We start from the raw sequence: 14476 nt of genomic DNA, 5'->3' as shown, positions 1-14476 counted from the left end.
ATGGCATTAACAGAGTATACCACACACAAAACTTTCTGCAGAGCATCAGAGTCTGTGACAAAATGAATTCTTGTTCTAAGAAACACATATTACATGGCTGTACCGACTGTCAAGATCCTACAGAGCATTCGATGAAACTACAGTGACAAGCAAAGCCCAAGATGTTACTGTCCTCTCCACAGGGGCAGCCTTTCAAGAGCAACAGTCAGTTTTACAGGCGATTCCAGCCACACAGCCACCTCACAAGAACACTCTGACAGCTGTGAACTACTGCTGTGGGGAAGGGGTACACATGCAGAAGAGGAAGGAATACACACAAGAGACCATACATCCTGCAGCAGCGAAAAGGAATGTTCTGTGAGCTAATCTGGCTCTCTAACCTCCATTAATAATTGAATTTTCAATCAGTAAAACACTTAAACATATTCTGCTGCTTACTGAAGGTACACACCTTGTCTGGAGCAAACAAAAGATCTGCTATAATGTTCTACCACTCATGGTAGTGTAAGGATATAAGATAGCTTATGGGAAGGTAATCGCCTCTGTTAGATCAACTGATGATAAGAAAACTAAAGAAAGGACAAGCTTTCAATGGAGAAGTCTTCTCCCAGGTTTTTAACATTTTCTGTCTCTCAAAACAGGCTTATCTAGTTTACCTAGTCCTCTAATGCAATCTCTTTAGCCCCTCCACTCAAAAAATTGCCATTCCTGATTGTGCATTCATATTTCTCCAGTTTCCTTGTCCTCCTCATATACGCACTGACCCAGCTCCCATACCCAGAACACTCCTTTACTTCCCCAAGTTAGTGTCTTGTTTCACCGAATTCTTTAGGACCACTTTTCATCCCCAAATTTAAAAGAAGAGCACTGACAGGATACATCTGTATTTAGTATTGTCTTTTGCCTTTTTTCCCCACTATAACCAGCTCTACTACCCGTTAACCTATTTACTATCACCACTTTGTCTCATCTTAAGTCAGACTCAACATTTCTCGGGGGCTCCTCATTTTTCTTTGTTCTGCAGAAGCCTCTACCACATATGTGGTTTGCAACACCAGGAATTAAAATTGCTCATTTAGCAGTCATAAAGTTTTAATTCCTCTTTTTATCCCTAGTGCAAGCCACAATGCAGCCCTCATAATTAATTAATTTCAAGGTTCAGAGACTTTAAAGGAAAAAGTTTATACACTTTACAGTTCTGACTCCCAAGTCAACATAAATCAAGAAGGGAGTTTGCTACTGCTTCTCCCAAAAAAATCAAAAACCTTTCAGTTATCTGTCACTGAGATCTGATCACAAGAGTCCAGACTAGCGCTAACTGTGAGAATTGTGAGAATTAGACCACGAAAAGCTCCCTGCTCGGATTGTTATTGAGAATACCAACTGAATTGATAATAGAGTACTGAACTGCTCTTGGATCATTCACTAAAGCTGGACTTGTACACCTCAGAGAAGAACCACAGGTAAGGATACACACCAGACACAGACAACAAATCCTCTGGGAAACTGTCTGGGGGCATGTTTACAGCTGCGCGTTGCGGCACTACTGCTACCGCCTGCGGATGGAGCTGCGCTTGAAACGCACCTGCTGTTACGTCTTTGTACACAGGTTAAGCTACACGGCATGTCCATACCTTCAGGGCGAGCTTTTGGTTTCTTCAGTCCTCCATCTTGCATCAACTCAAAAGCAAAGGAAACATTATGGACCTGAAAGAGGCAAAGTTATATAGGCATTAGAAACCTTTAATGAAATGTTTAAATTGTTCTATACTTGACATAGACAATGATAATTCTATTTAAATCAATATTAGACATTTACATGTTTAAGCATGGCAGAAAGTACGTATGGCAGACTAAGAAATGCAAGCTTGTATTACTGTAGGGCAAATATTCACTTTTTGATACAAAGGAAGTAATGTAAGATTTCCCAATTTCAAGCATAAAAATGTGACTGGGTACCACATGAAGCAGGAAACCCCACAAAGCCCTGATCTCAGTCTCTGTGGCAGAGGCCAGAGAGCTGCATTTGGCTGCATCCTTCCTGCCTGCACCCAAGATCAATTATTTCCAACTACGAGGCAAGTGATCACTCACCACCCAGGCAACAAGGGACGTAACAGAAGTACGTAACTGAACAGAGATTAGAAAATACATACAGGTGTGTAAGAAAGAAGAAATAAGGACACTAAGCGGAATTATTTTCAAACAACATTAGTCTTTTCTTCATTATTATCAGCTGCATTTCCAGCAACATCAACATCCTATCACCAAGGAGCCAGGCTGCTTGTTACATGACCTTGTGCCAGCCCCTTAGTCTTGTGGCGCTCTGGCTTCCTCTACTTGAAAACAAAGATAAAAGTCAAATTAAGTTTCTCTAATGAAGCAAATGCTTCAAAAAATGCGCCATGGTGACAGTTCCTAGACAGAGTGTGCAGTGAACACGCAAAACAAGCTAGGCACAATTGCACAGAAAGAGCTTCCTGACCAAGCCACCAGGGATCCTACGTGAACATAAAGCCAGAGGAAAGAAAATGGACAAAGGAAAACTGCAAGGAAGGGGGTGTCTTCTTTTAATCTCTCCTTTGAGGAGCGAGAGTTATGGTTTAGAGAGATATGCATAGCAGCTTCCTCGTCCACACTTACTGAAATTTAAGCAAGGCAATTTGGATTATGAATTCTGTGTATTTTTGTTACTGCAAACGACAGTTCTGGAGATACATAGCAAGGGAGAGAGATTTAATTAAAGCTACTCATCTTGAAAAATCAGGGAGTAACGTGTACAAAGCTCCCCTACAACAAGGAAGAAAGGCCCCTTTCACTGGCACTTATTACTCGGGACTTTATATATCTCTTTTTTTTTTTTTTTTCCAGCTACAGTTCCTCCTCATTCATTGTAACAAAACCAATCACTTTCACAGTGAAAATATATTTTCCTTTCCCAAAAATACAGAGTCTACTTCTCCTTCTTTGATTTACAAATCCCCTTTCCTCAAGGCAGAGTCTCCACACAAAACTTCAACATTACTTCAGGAATATTGGACAATCTTTACGAATTTGAACCGTTAACAACAAAATCACAACTGAACAGGTGCTGACTACAACTCAGCATTCTGCATCTCTACAAGGGCAATAGTTCAGGATGCTAGGATAAGAAAGCAAGAGAAAGCTATAAAGGAGAGCTTGTAGGAGACGTAATAGATAACCATTTCCCACTGCTCCATCAAGTTCCTGTGCAGTATACAACACTCAAAATGAGCTAATCCCCATCCTATCCACAAACCCAACACCTAAAGAAGCCCCTCTTACCAGAGCCTGCTTTCCTGCTTTCAGGGAGTATGTGTTAAGCACTCGTCTCACCATTAACACCAGGAAGGACACAGGAGAGTGGGGCAAGTGTGGGGCTAAGAGCAAGTCACTTATTTCCTCTCCTTCCATCTCTAATACCCTGATCATGAGTAAGACAATCTAAGACTGCAAAGGATCCACTCTTCTTCCTCAAAGCTTGTTTTGTCTGAAAGGTAGCAAGTCCTTACTGAACAGAAAGAAATATCGAAAAAAGACAAGCTAGCACATTCTCTCAAAAGTTAAACTCAGCAACGTTCCTGCAGGAACTGGACACAGACCCAGATGTCTGTGCTCACAATTGACTTCAGACGGGCAATTTGCATGCTCCCTCCCTGGCAGGATCAGGGCATCCATCCCGGCTTCAGATCAGCTCCAGCACATGTTACCTGTGAGCACTCAACATACAGTTTCTAACCCCAGATCAAGATCGTGGCCTGGGTACCACCTCTTCTCATTTACATATCAAGTAATGATATTTATTCACTTGGTTTGTCGGAACATTAAACTACAGAAAAAGAGCTAATGGGTATTAGGCAACTGATAATAATGAGATTAGGGGGCAGTTTTTAGGGATGCCATTCCTCAAGTGACCTTGAGAAGAACCTCTGTCTCCGTGTCAATGCCAGGGTGCAGGATGCAGCTAAAGCAGAGCTTCCCATCTCTCACCTTTCGCCTTTCTTGCCTATTTACATGGTACATACTGGGCAAGGCCAGGCATCAGCTCTCCTGTCTTAGCACAGTAAGGCACAATCCCTGCACACAAAACCCCTTCAGACAGTACTACAATTTAATAAATCACTTTGATTATGCAAAACACTACGCAGTACAAAGCACTTATTACCGATTTATTCATTCCGGATATTCATGAGCTTTATGTGACATTTGATGCTAGTAACAGAATACCTTTCCTCCTTACCTATGGGGAATTTACCCATTCATTTCACAAGCAACTTTTAGTGGTATTAACTGTCAAGTGTCACAGCCAGTGCATCTTTGCTACAAGCTCCTGAAGAGAAGAATATACCAGGTTCTGATTTACTGCACACAAAGAGAAAGGACACAAAGACTGGAAAATATCATGTGGTAGCAAAACAGAAGAACCTGGAGTTTCTACCCACCTTTTGATCAAAACTTTCAGGTGTTAAGTAGAAGTTGTGAAGTGGAACAAAATAGTCTTCAAGGAGACCCATGAGCAAAACCAAGTAAACACCATCTGCAAACTGAATGGAAATACTGATGACCTTCTAGGTGAGAGCATGTTTTCAAATAAGCATTCACAAACAAGCAGAACAAAGAATGCTCGGCCCAAATCATGTTCTTTGATTTCTACCAGGGCTGTTTGCTAGCACAGAGGTGTAAGATGGCTCAGGAGTCACAGACTGCTCTTTCAGGCAGGGCAAGGAACTGACAGCAAGTGCAACAAGCAGTTGGGGCTTGGTTCCCTCTGCTCCCGGGACTCCCCTCTACCCTTGCAATCACCAGTGCAGCTGAGCAAGCTAAACCAGGCTTTCCTTAAGAGCCTGTTGATATAGCTGCATTCTTGTCAGTTCTCTTAAAAAAAAAAAAAAAAAGCACAGGATACAAGGCTTTCTCCCTGCATCTGGTAGCATTACTCCCCCTATTCCTATTTCCTGAGCAAAACAAGGAAGCCAATCAGCTATTGCTATGGTGTTAACCCATGCAAGATTATGTGCAAACGACTATTTAAATTACTTACATGCAGTAAACAGCTCTAAGCAGAAGAAATTAAAAGCAATTCACCTGGGACTTATCTACAATTTGTACTCCTTAGTTGTGCAGAGTATTTGGTCTGAATAGGCAGGGACTGAAAACAAGATCTTCTCTATCTCCGGCTCCTTACTTACTTAACTAGACTACTAAACACTTTGGGGTGAGGTTAGAGTATGTTCTTGCTTTTCCTCACATTCATTTTATTTGCTTGAGGAATCTTGCCAACTTCACTACAGTATTTAACAAAGCTTTTTCGATTTAAAAAAAAAAAAAAAGGATTTCCTGGGAAACATGTTTGCACATTATATGCTCCCAGTCCTATTACAGTACCTGGTCATTTCAACCACAATCCCTCTTTAAGTTCTGTGTGTTGGACATTCAAATCTCTGCCCTGAATCAGAACTTGAAATTAAGTCTCCCCTGACACAGGTAGGAAGTTTTAACTTCATGAAATATTTTTTTTTCCAAGTCAAAATATATTGTTTACAGTTTCAGTAAATATTAAATAATATACTAAATACTTTCAGCAGTACTATTCAGTATTCCTACCAGATAGGTCAATTACTTACTGGCTAAGTGGGGGTAATGTTATATATTTCTAACAGATTTCTCACTTGTGATCCTGACGTGGCTATGTGACATCCTCTAACCTTTTTAGAAGTAAATCGTTGGGTACTCTCAAGGCATTAAGCAACAATTTCTTGTGACAGATCAGATCAGTCACCCATTTATTTCAGCAAAGCTATAAAATATCAGTGAATGACTGGTATTAAACTAAGCCAGGCTCAAACCAATTACCCATACTCCTGGTATAATTCTCTAGATGTCATGCTTACTTTTTTCCCCCGGACAATAAGATAACCATCTCTCCACAGTTCAGTGAACTCTGGAAAGAATATCTGCTTCTGCTTAGCCAAGCTCATGCCTGAGAAGTGCTTAATTTTATCTGTAAAGTGAGAGCTACCGCACTGACACTGAAATTCTCAGTTCAGGTTTCCAAGCATATTGGGTGCCCAGTTCTGCAGTACAGAGAACCCCTCAGAGCAGGCGGTGGTGGCTGACAGTCGCCTCGGCAGCTTTAAACAAACCGACCTGGGTACTGCTGGCAGTTGAGCCACCGCAGCACAGGAGCTCCCAGTCGTTAATCCCCACTGCTGGGAAGCGAGCACCGTGCATGTGCTCACAAGATAAAGAGGAGGACAGGGAGGCCTTTGCTGCAACAGCAGAATTGTTCCCAACCCCACTTTGATGTGATCAAAGGTGGCGCTGATAGCTCTGTGCTGCAGCACAGCGCAGCCCTCACTGCTCCGCAGCCACAGGCAGCTGTTAAGAGCTTACACCAGTTCATCACAGACCCCCAGGGCTAGAAAAGACACAACCCACCACCCACCCCTAACTACAGCTTTGCAGCCCTCCGCTTCAACCCCCGAGACAGGACGCCCTCAAATCTGGCCACATTCTACACTCATTAATATGGCCCTACTAAAAATCCAAGAATTTCACCTTAGAATACAAATCAACAGCAATATGAAGTGTGTGCAAACATGAGCAAAGGCAGCAAGCATCAGTGAATGTCACTGTTACTTAAAAACCAGAGCCCTGAGCCCACAAATTAACATGCCCAAAGATAAACAGTTCCGTAACAAGGCGTTATGGAGCGAGGGCCTAGGTTTGGAATTCACACAGATCACATATAAAAAGACAAAGTCTCCTACCTGGGTTTCTAACTCGGTTACTTCCAAATTCAGTTTGTTCAAGTGTTTGTTCACAAAGGTGATCAGAGACTACAAAACACCAGAACCAGCGATGTTAGATACTACAGTCAGTGCCTGTGTGAAAAGGTTAACATAATCTTTCAAGACATTTTTTAAAGATTAATAAATATGCATGTGTGCTATCTGCTTTTGCATAAATAAGTACATAAAACTGCAGACAACTCAGCGGTATAGCTATTTTTGTTGCACCATACGCCAGAAGTCACCAGATGGTGCTATTACATCCAGCTTACTAGCTCCTTTTCCCAGCACATAAAGCACACTTGAGTGTCGGGGGAAAACGCTGCGATGACATTGGTTGTTTTGTGGGTTCTTTGTGAAAATGAAGCAAGCAGTAGGTGCATTTAGTGTCCACACCGATCTCTTCAGGTTCCTGGAGAAGACCCACGGCCTGGGAGCAAGGCATCAGCAGCACGGAGCTAAGACTGCGGAGAGAAGTGCTGCACACACCTCTGCTCCTGGAGGACGTGTGCGTAGCAACCAGCAAATCCCAGCCAGGATGTAACCCCAGGCTGGCATTTCTGTTCCCGCAGGACACGGAGATGTAAGATCCTGCTACTGTGAGCCAGGTACGTGCTCAGGTACTGAGGCCCAGAGATGTGCCAGCCTGCTCACATCGCCTCCACAAGGGACAGAGCTGGGTGTTAACGCCTTTAGCACATGGATAGATCTCATTTATTCACTATCAACTTTAAAAACACTCTTCTAGAAGATGTTTCAGACTGGAAAGCTGAAGTCTTCCAGAGACTTCCAAGCAGTATTTTAAATGTGTTCATCCTCTGTTTCACGTGAAGCGAGGGGCAGATTACACACTGATCTTTGCATGTCACTGGTCTACAAACAGCTGAACAGCCAGGCTGGAACTAGCTGATGGGACAATGCGGAGTCCCGTCCTTATGTGTTCTCTAAAACTAACCACAGCTGCAGAGCTCAACAGCTACTTTACCCTCTGCTCTGCCCAGCACAAAGAGCCATGTCAGGAATATGTCTGGAGAGGTGGGCTTTGTGATGATGCTCAGCCTTGGAGGAGAGACCAGAGGGCCATATGAATTAATGTAAGTAGAAAAGTCCTGGGACAAAAGCAACTCTTCTGTAAGATTTATTTACATATTTGCCAGTCAGAGAGGGACCTGGGGGTGCTGACTGCCAGCGGCTGAACAGGAGCCAGCAGTGTGCCCAGGTGGCCAAGAAGGCCAATGGCATCCTGGCTTGTATCAGCACTAGCATGGCCAGCAGGGACAGGGAAGGGATCTTTCCCCTGGACTCGGCACTGGTGAGGCCGCCCCTCGATGGCTGGGTTCAGTTTTGGGCCCCCCACTCCAAAAAGGCCATTGAATGACTCGAGCGTGTCCAGAGAAGGGCAACGGAGCTGGTGCGGGGTCTGGAGCACAGGTGTGATGGGGAGCGGCTGAGGGAACTGGGGGGGGTTTGGTCCGGAGAAGAGGAGGCTGAGGGGAGACCTCATGGCCCTCTACAACTCCCTGAAAGGAGGGTGCAGAGAGGGGGGATGAGTCTCTTGAGCCAAGGAACCAGCGCCAGGACAAGAGGGAATGGCCTCAAGCTGCGCCAGGGCAGGGTCAGACTGGCTCTTAGGAAGGATTTCTTTGCAGAAGGGGTTGTTGGGCGTTGGAATGGGCTGCCCAGGGCAGGGGGGGAGTCCCCATCCCTGGAGGGGTTGAAGAGTCGGGTTGACCCAGTGCTGAGGGATCTGGTGGAGTTGGGAACGGTCAGTGTGAGGTTCATGGTTGGACTGGAGGAGCTTCAAGGGCTTTTCCAACTGAGATGATGCTGGGATTCTGAAAATTATTTATGGGTGAATCACATTTCAGGGCACTGTGGAAAATATCTTCCAGTCATGGAAGATCCTCTTTAGTACAGGAACGAGCTGAAAACCAAACAGCAAGTGCTTCCTGGGGAGAGCGAGGCTGAAGACACACGCGCAACTCTGGCTGCTGCTGAGCCCAGCAAAGGGGCCACCACCGCCAGTGGCTCGTTAGCCCACGTGCAGCCCAGCCCCTCCTCGCTGGAGGACAGCACCTGGGATATCACAGTCTGTACGACTGTCCAGTCGGGATGAGCTGTGCCACTGCGAACACTTTGCAGAGCAGCTTGTTCTAACCTGCGTCACTCTGAATCTAAGCAGCTCTACGTAGAAAAGCTTTGGCTGAGACACCAGAATAGTGAGACAAGCCTGACCGAAGCCAATGAATCTAGGTATTGCCTGGCTTTGAAACAGTGATCTCAGGGGGATAAACACCCTTTTCACTCTTTCAGAATCCCTTTTTGCTATTTTCCAGATCTTTCTGGGCATCTTTCCAAAAGCATAAGAAAAAAAGAAATGTAGAAAATAAAACCTGAATTTTAGTTTTTACCTTCTTGACTACGCTGAGTTTGTCTGGTGCATGATCAAAAAGTGTGTCAAAGGCATCACGCTCTGGTTTTAGGGAAAAAAAGAAAATAAATCAATACACCTCCAAGAGCCAAGCTTAAAGACCTTTCTCAGAAAGCCACATAAGAGACTCAAGGTAAAAGTTATCACCCTACTTCCGTGTTTAACTAAATGCCAGAGCAAACTCCCCTGGGGATGTGAGAGGTAACTGACGATAAACATGGCATTCACTGATTTCCCTTTTCTGTCATTCATATTCATACACAAAATATGTAGGTGGAAGAAAAATCACCATGATCACAAATTTTCACTATGCCCCAATCCTAGCTTAAACAACGAGCCACTGAAACACCCCCTGGTTTTGGTGCACTACAGCTACAGTCACAGCTATGGTTGCATCCACGGCTCAGCGTCAAAATCAGGGATTCATTTGGTTAATTTAAAGTTCCTGGTAGTACCCCTGACTTCAGTAAAGCCTAAAACTGAACACGAGTGAAATCTGACTCAGCAGTGTATGAAGAGCAAAGCTTACATACGGTATGAAGATTTAAATTACGTTTAGACCTTCAAAGCATTGTATAACGATATCTAATCCAACCTAAAATCTACTAAATTGACTGTATTAGTGCAACATTTCACATTGTGGCAGATTTGGGCTGACTGAAATTTTCCAAACACTGATTTTTCTTGACAACAACTGTCATCATCAGGTACAACAAGAAAAAATTAGAAAAGTAATCAATTGCAGTTATCTTCTTTAAAAAAAGGCATAAAGATGCTGGAAAAATGTGTGGATTTTAAGTTGTAAAAATTTTCAACGTAGCTTTTAACAGTTTTTTCAAGTTCAAATAATTTTTCTTTACAGAACACATTTTAATAGCTTTCTATTTTTAAATAAACAAACATATTTATTATCCAAATTCCTTTGGTATCTGAAGATATGTTATTTAGTCCCTAGAGTCCCCTGACGTTACTTATTTTCTGAGTACCTTATTAATTATTAATGTAGATACTCTGCAAGAGGGGGAATGGTAGCGTTCACCTATTATAACTGGGGAATAGAGAAACTAAGTAACTTGTTCTTCATCACACAGAGTCCTTCACAGGAGCCCACATCTCTTTGGTGAGAAGTGGTGACTTCATGCCACTAACAAAACTAAATGCAAAAAGAGAAGCCTCTTGGCAGCAACACCAAAAAAAAAAGGGTTTTGTTTAGAAGACCAGATCTACTGTTGGTAAGGTCTAAACTCTAAAATCTAGTGAAGAAGGAGGAGGTAGGATACTCCATGCAAAGGAATTGGAGAGAGCTGAAAGTGGACAGATAAATAGAGCTTTCTTAGACCTCGTACCATGCACCTTTGCTTCAGTAAGCTTCATGTATCCATCTATATAAAGATTAAATGGTCACCTTACGAAGAAGGTGTAACTCTTATTGCTGGGGGTTGCAAGGATTTTTACTGGAAAGCCACTAACAACAGTACTAGGAAATATTGCCCTGTGCAGCATTTTTGCTATTCATTACTTACAAATGAAAAAAACCAACAGAGACCAGTCTAAAGAGCACAAGCAGTATACTGGGTGATCTGGTTCTACCCATTACACTCCACATCTGTGTGGAGTAACAAAACCAGCCCCCACAATACATTCCAGCCCCACAGAATTGCTCAATCCATCGCCTTGATCTGCTGAAGGAAAACAGACAAGATTTCTGTGCCTGACATAAATTAAAAAAACAATTTCAGAGTCAACTTTGTTACTTACCAAATCTTCCCATCATCATCCTGCAAGTCAGAGCATTCAAAAATATTGGGTTAGTTCATGAATAATCACATTGAAAAGACAAGACTATGGTCTTAACGGGCCTTTTCCCGCACGATGCCGGGGGCTAACCCACTCCTACCAAGCGAGGAGGCTGAGCGTATCGCAGCCCAGACCCAACCTGCTGCAGGAATGTCCCCAGCAGAGCACCAGCCCTGTCACGGGGATCCATTTGAAATGAACGGAAATGTGTAATTAGGTTTTAGGCGTGATGAGGACTTCTTATGCTTAACTATTTTTATGATGAAGAGTGAATGAACAAACGTACTCCTGAGCACAGTTTCCACAAACGCAGTCGTCAGACACTCCACCACACAGCTCAGAGGGAGCAAGGCTATCTATCTCACTATAATCTGCCTTCTCTGAAGAAGGAAAACATACATCATATCTGGATCTTATGTAAATAGAACTGCCACAGATGAGTTATATACACAGCCAGTGACATCACCAGACATATGCAGATGTTTATCAGCTGAGAATCAGGCCCTGATTTGCCCAGAGGAATTTGAAAGCGTTCAAGTGAATGCTGGATTCTGCTGATGGTTGCATTTTCCATAGCTGTACTTGTATCTGGGTATGCCACGCATTAAACAGCAAATCTCTTTATATTGTGTAGTATTAAATAACTTAATAAAATACATGTATAAACACACACGCAAATCCGTAAACATCTTTCTTGTTAAAAAATGTCTAAACCCCACTGCGCTGATTACATCTTACAAACCACATCTGACGGAGAGGACGAGCTCACTACATTGTCCCAGAGCACAAGAGTGAGGGGAGGAATTTTGGCCCACAGACCTAAGGCAGAGCTCTGGTCCTACAAAAACACGATGAGATCTTTAACGTCCACACAGAGATGTTATGATCTCATTTTTGAGTGTTTCCATCTGAAAGATCTTCCCCGCTGAGCTAGCCACATGGTACTTCATTTATCTTCAAAGCCATGGAAAGCTGAGCCAACTCGACGGGGAGCCAACACACTGATAAACTGAAGGAGGGCTCATGTAAGCCCCTCTTAGAAGAGTTGCCTTCAGGCCACGCAAAGGAAAATCTCAGCTTTTATTTGCAGCCAAAGTGCACGTCTAGCCTTCTCCTTATGAAAAGGACTGTAAAAACACAAAGCAAAGTAATCCGTTGCAAAAAGCAGAGAGGAAAGAGGTTTATTTATTTAATTTGTTTTTTGCTGAGCTCTACTCCTGAGGTACTATTGAAAACAGAGGTCACCTCTCCTTACAGTTTTAACAAGGTATTGCTTCAGTTTTGAGAGGTATTTCAAAGAATTGCTTTTTGTCGAACTAATTCTTTCCCAAAATATCTACATTGGCCCTTCCCTTGAGAGAGGCCACAGCACTGGGCAGAAATTAGTTATATATGGCTACCTCCAGAAGGCAGGGGAAAAAGGAAAAAAGGCCCGTAAAGGTCACTTCCGATGAGCTATTCAGTTAAAAGCTTCTGTAATACAAGAACGTCAAGAAGATGCTTTTCCCCTTTGTAACATATTTCCAGAGACCAAGTTATTTGTCCACAGTTAAAAAAGCACCGCGTTAAGGGATTTTGTTAATTTAGCAGGGGTGGGGGGAGGATTAAGTCTCTCTTTCGTCTTTGTAAATGGTCTCACACACACACCACAGACATGCGCCGAAGTGGAAGAGTTTTGGGCTTACTCCGTTGTGGTCGTCAGCTCCTCTGTGACATGAGTGGTCTGAAGGAGGCCCTCGCGCTTCTGGAAAGGAAGGTGGAGTTAGAAAACCAGAGAGAATTAGTAAAGGAGAAGCTCTCGAGGGGCTCTGCACCCTTTAGAATCTTCCGGAATCCCAGGAGAAAACTGGATAAAGTGTGCTCGCTAAGTTTTGTAGGGGTAGAAAACAGCTGACACAGGAGGGCTTACTCCCAGAACAGTGGCATTTAGCAGCTGGCAGCCAAATGGATGTTTGGGAAATGTGTGTGTGTATATATATATATGTGTGTGTGTGTGTGTTTGTATGTATGTGTGTATGTATATATATATGTGTGTGTATGTATATATATATGTTTGCAGCCAGCAAACTCACTAACAATTCTCCTCCTGAGACCAGAGTCAACATCGTGCCTGGAACACAAACTGGAGCGAGCTTGTCAGCCCCGTTTTCAGTTCCCCAAGGGCACTCGCTCATGTCACGGTGTCAAGCCCCGATTTGACACAGTTGGCAGCCCGGCTCTCCCGAGAGGGCTGGGGCTGAAATAACGGGGCTGGCTGCCCCCAGGCCAGGGCTCCGTGTGCCAGCAGAGCTCTCCGGGCAGGAGGGGGGCTCTGCTAGAGCAGGCACGTTACTGAGGCCACCAGCCACACGCGTCTCAGGAACACCCCCACCAAGGAAATGCGGGGAGTGTAAAAAGCCCAGCTACTGATTTCACCACGAATGGTATTTCCCTGTTACTGGGTTTTCTTTCCTTGGGATAATTATCTGCACAAATGAGGAGTCTCCTACCCAACAGAGAGTCAGCATGCAGCAAGACTCAGTTTCAAAACAGTTTTATAACATCTTCCTCGGCTCTGTTAAGACACGGCCCCCTGACACAGGTGGGGTCAAATGTTTCTGAGCCTCTCCAGAGTTTTGGAGACATGGCACATGCCTCTTGGAGGCTGGGAGTACTTTTACCTGAGTCAAAAACTTTCTTAACACCTCTACGGGTCCCTTCCCAAACCATGGGATACAGCCTTATGCCTGAATGGAAGAATTTCTCTCCTCCCTTCTCAACTCTTCAGAAGCTGACCCGAAGAGCTCAGATCTCAGCAGCCATCCAGGAATCAGGTCTGTCAGAATATCTTACAGCAGGGTTAATAAAGCTGCAGGGACAGTGCCAGGAGGTTGGTGAAACACACCTTGACGATAGCATGGATGGCAGAATGAGGAAGCATTGCACAGGGCAGTGTTTTCTTACATACAAAACCAATGTTTATTCCATCCTGCCACGTCTCTGCTTTATTAACACGGGTTTCTGGACCTCCCAGGCACCACGTACCCCAGGGAGAAGATGCTATAAGCTGTGAACAAAAACTCAGTAAGTGGTGACTAGTGAATAATGCCTCCAAAGGCCCAGTAAGCAGGAGGAATGGGTGCCAACACTGACTGCCCAGTAGGTGGAAATGGCAACATTTCTGCAGAGCTCCCCCCGAGGCAGCTGAGCATGCTGTTCCCACAGCAGTCCTGGGTCCCTTGGCCTTGCAATCCAAAAGCAAATGTCATCCTTTGATAAAACTTTGATTCCTAGCACCACTGCCACCAGACACATTTATTCTTCAGCCTGCCTTGCCTCTGACCTTTCCATCTGCAGCTTAGACTACAAGGGAATTACTGTGAAAATACCCCAGATCTCCCAGCAGCACCAAGGTGGGATATGCTGCAATTTTAGAAATAAGGAAGCTAAGTGCAAA

General features: G+C 43.9%; 1 protein-coding gene across 6 annotated transcripts in view; it reads right to left on the bottom strand.

The window, feature by feature from the left end:
- Positions 1–14476, bottom strand: part of PARVB (parvin beta) — a 67766-nt gene that overhangs the window by 7170 nt on the left and 46120 nt on the right. For all 6 annotated transcript variants that reach the window (XM_074825584.1, XM_074825589.1, XM_074825586.1 and 3 more), the window contains exons 7-12: positions 12726–12784; positions 11002–11021; positions 9224–9285; positions 6792–6860; positions 4464–4565; positions 1635–1707 (exon numbers count right to left, since the gene is read on the bottom strand). In XM_074825584.1, coding sequence (XP_074681685.1) covers positions 1635–1707; positions 4464–4565; positions 6792–6860; positions 9224–9285; positions 11002–11021; positions 12726–12784 — 385 coding nt within the window. The remainder of the gene's footprint in view (positions 1–1634; positions 1708–4463; positions 4566–6791; positions 6861–9223; positions 9286–11001; positions 11022–12725; positions 12785–14476) is intronic.

This window comes from Strix aluco, chromosome 5 (assembly GCF_031877795.1).
Source record: "Strix aluco isolate bStrAlu1 chromosome 5, bStrAlu1.hap1, whole genome shotgun sequence".
Classification (NCBI taxonomy): domain Eukaryota; kingdom Metazoa; phylum Chordata; class Aves; order Strigiformes; family Strigidae; genus Strix; species Strix aluco.
Note: the sequence above shows the minus strand (reverse complement) of the source record. Positions and strands in the feature narration are given on the sequence as shown.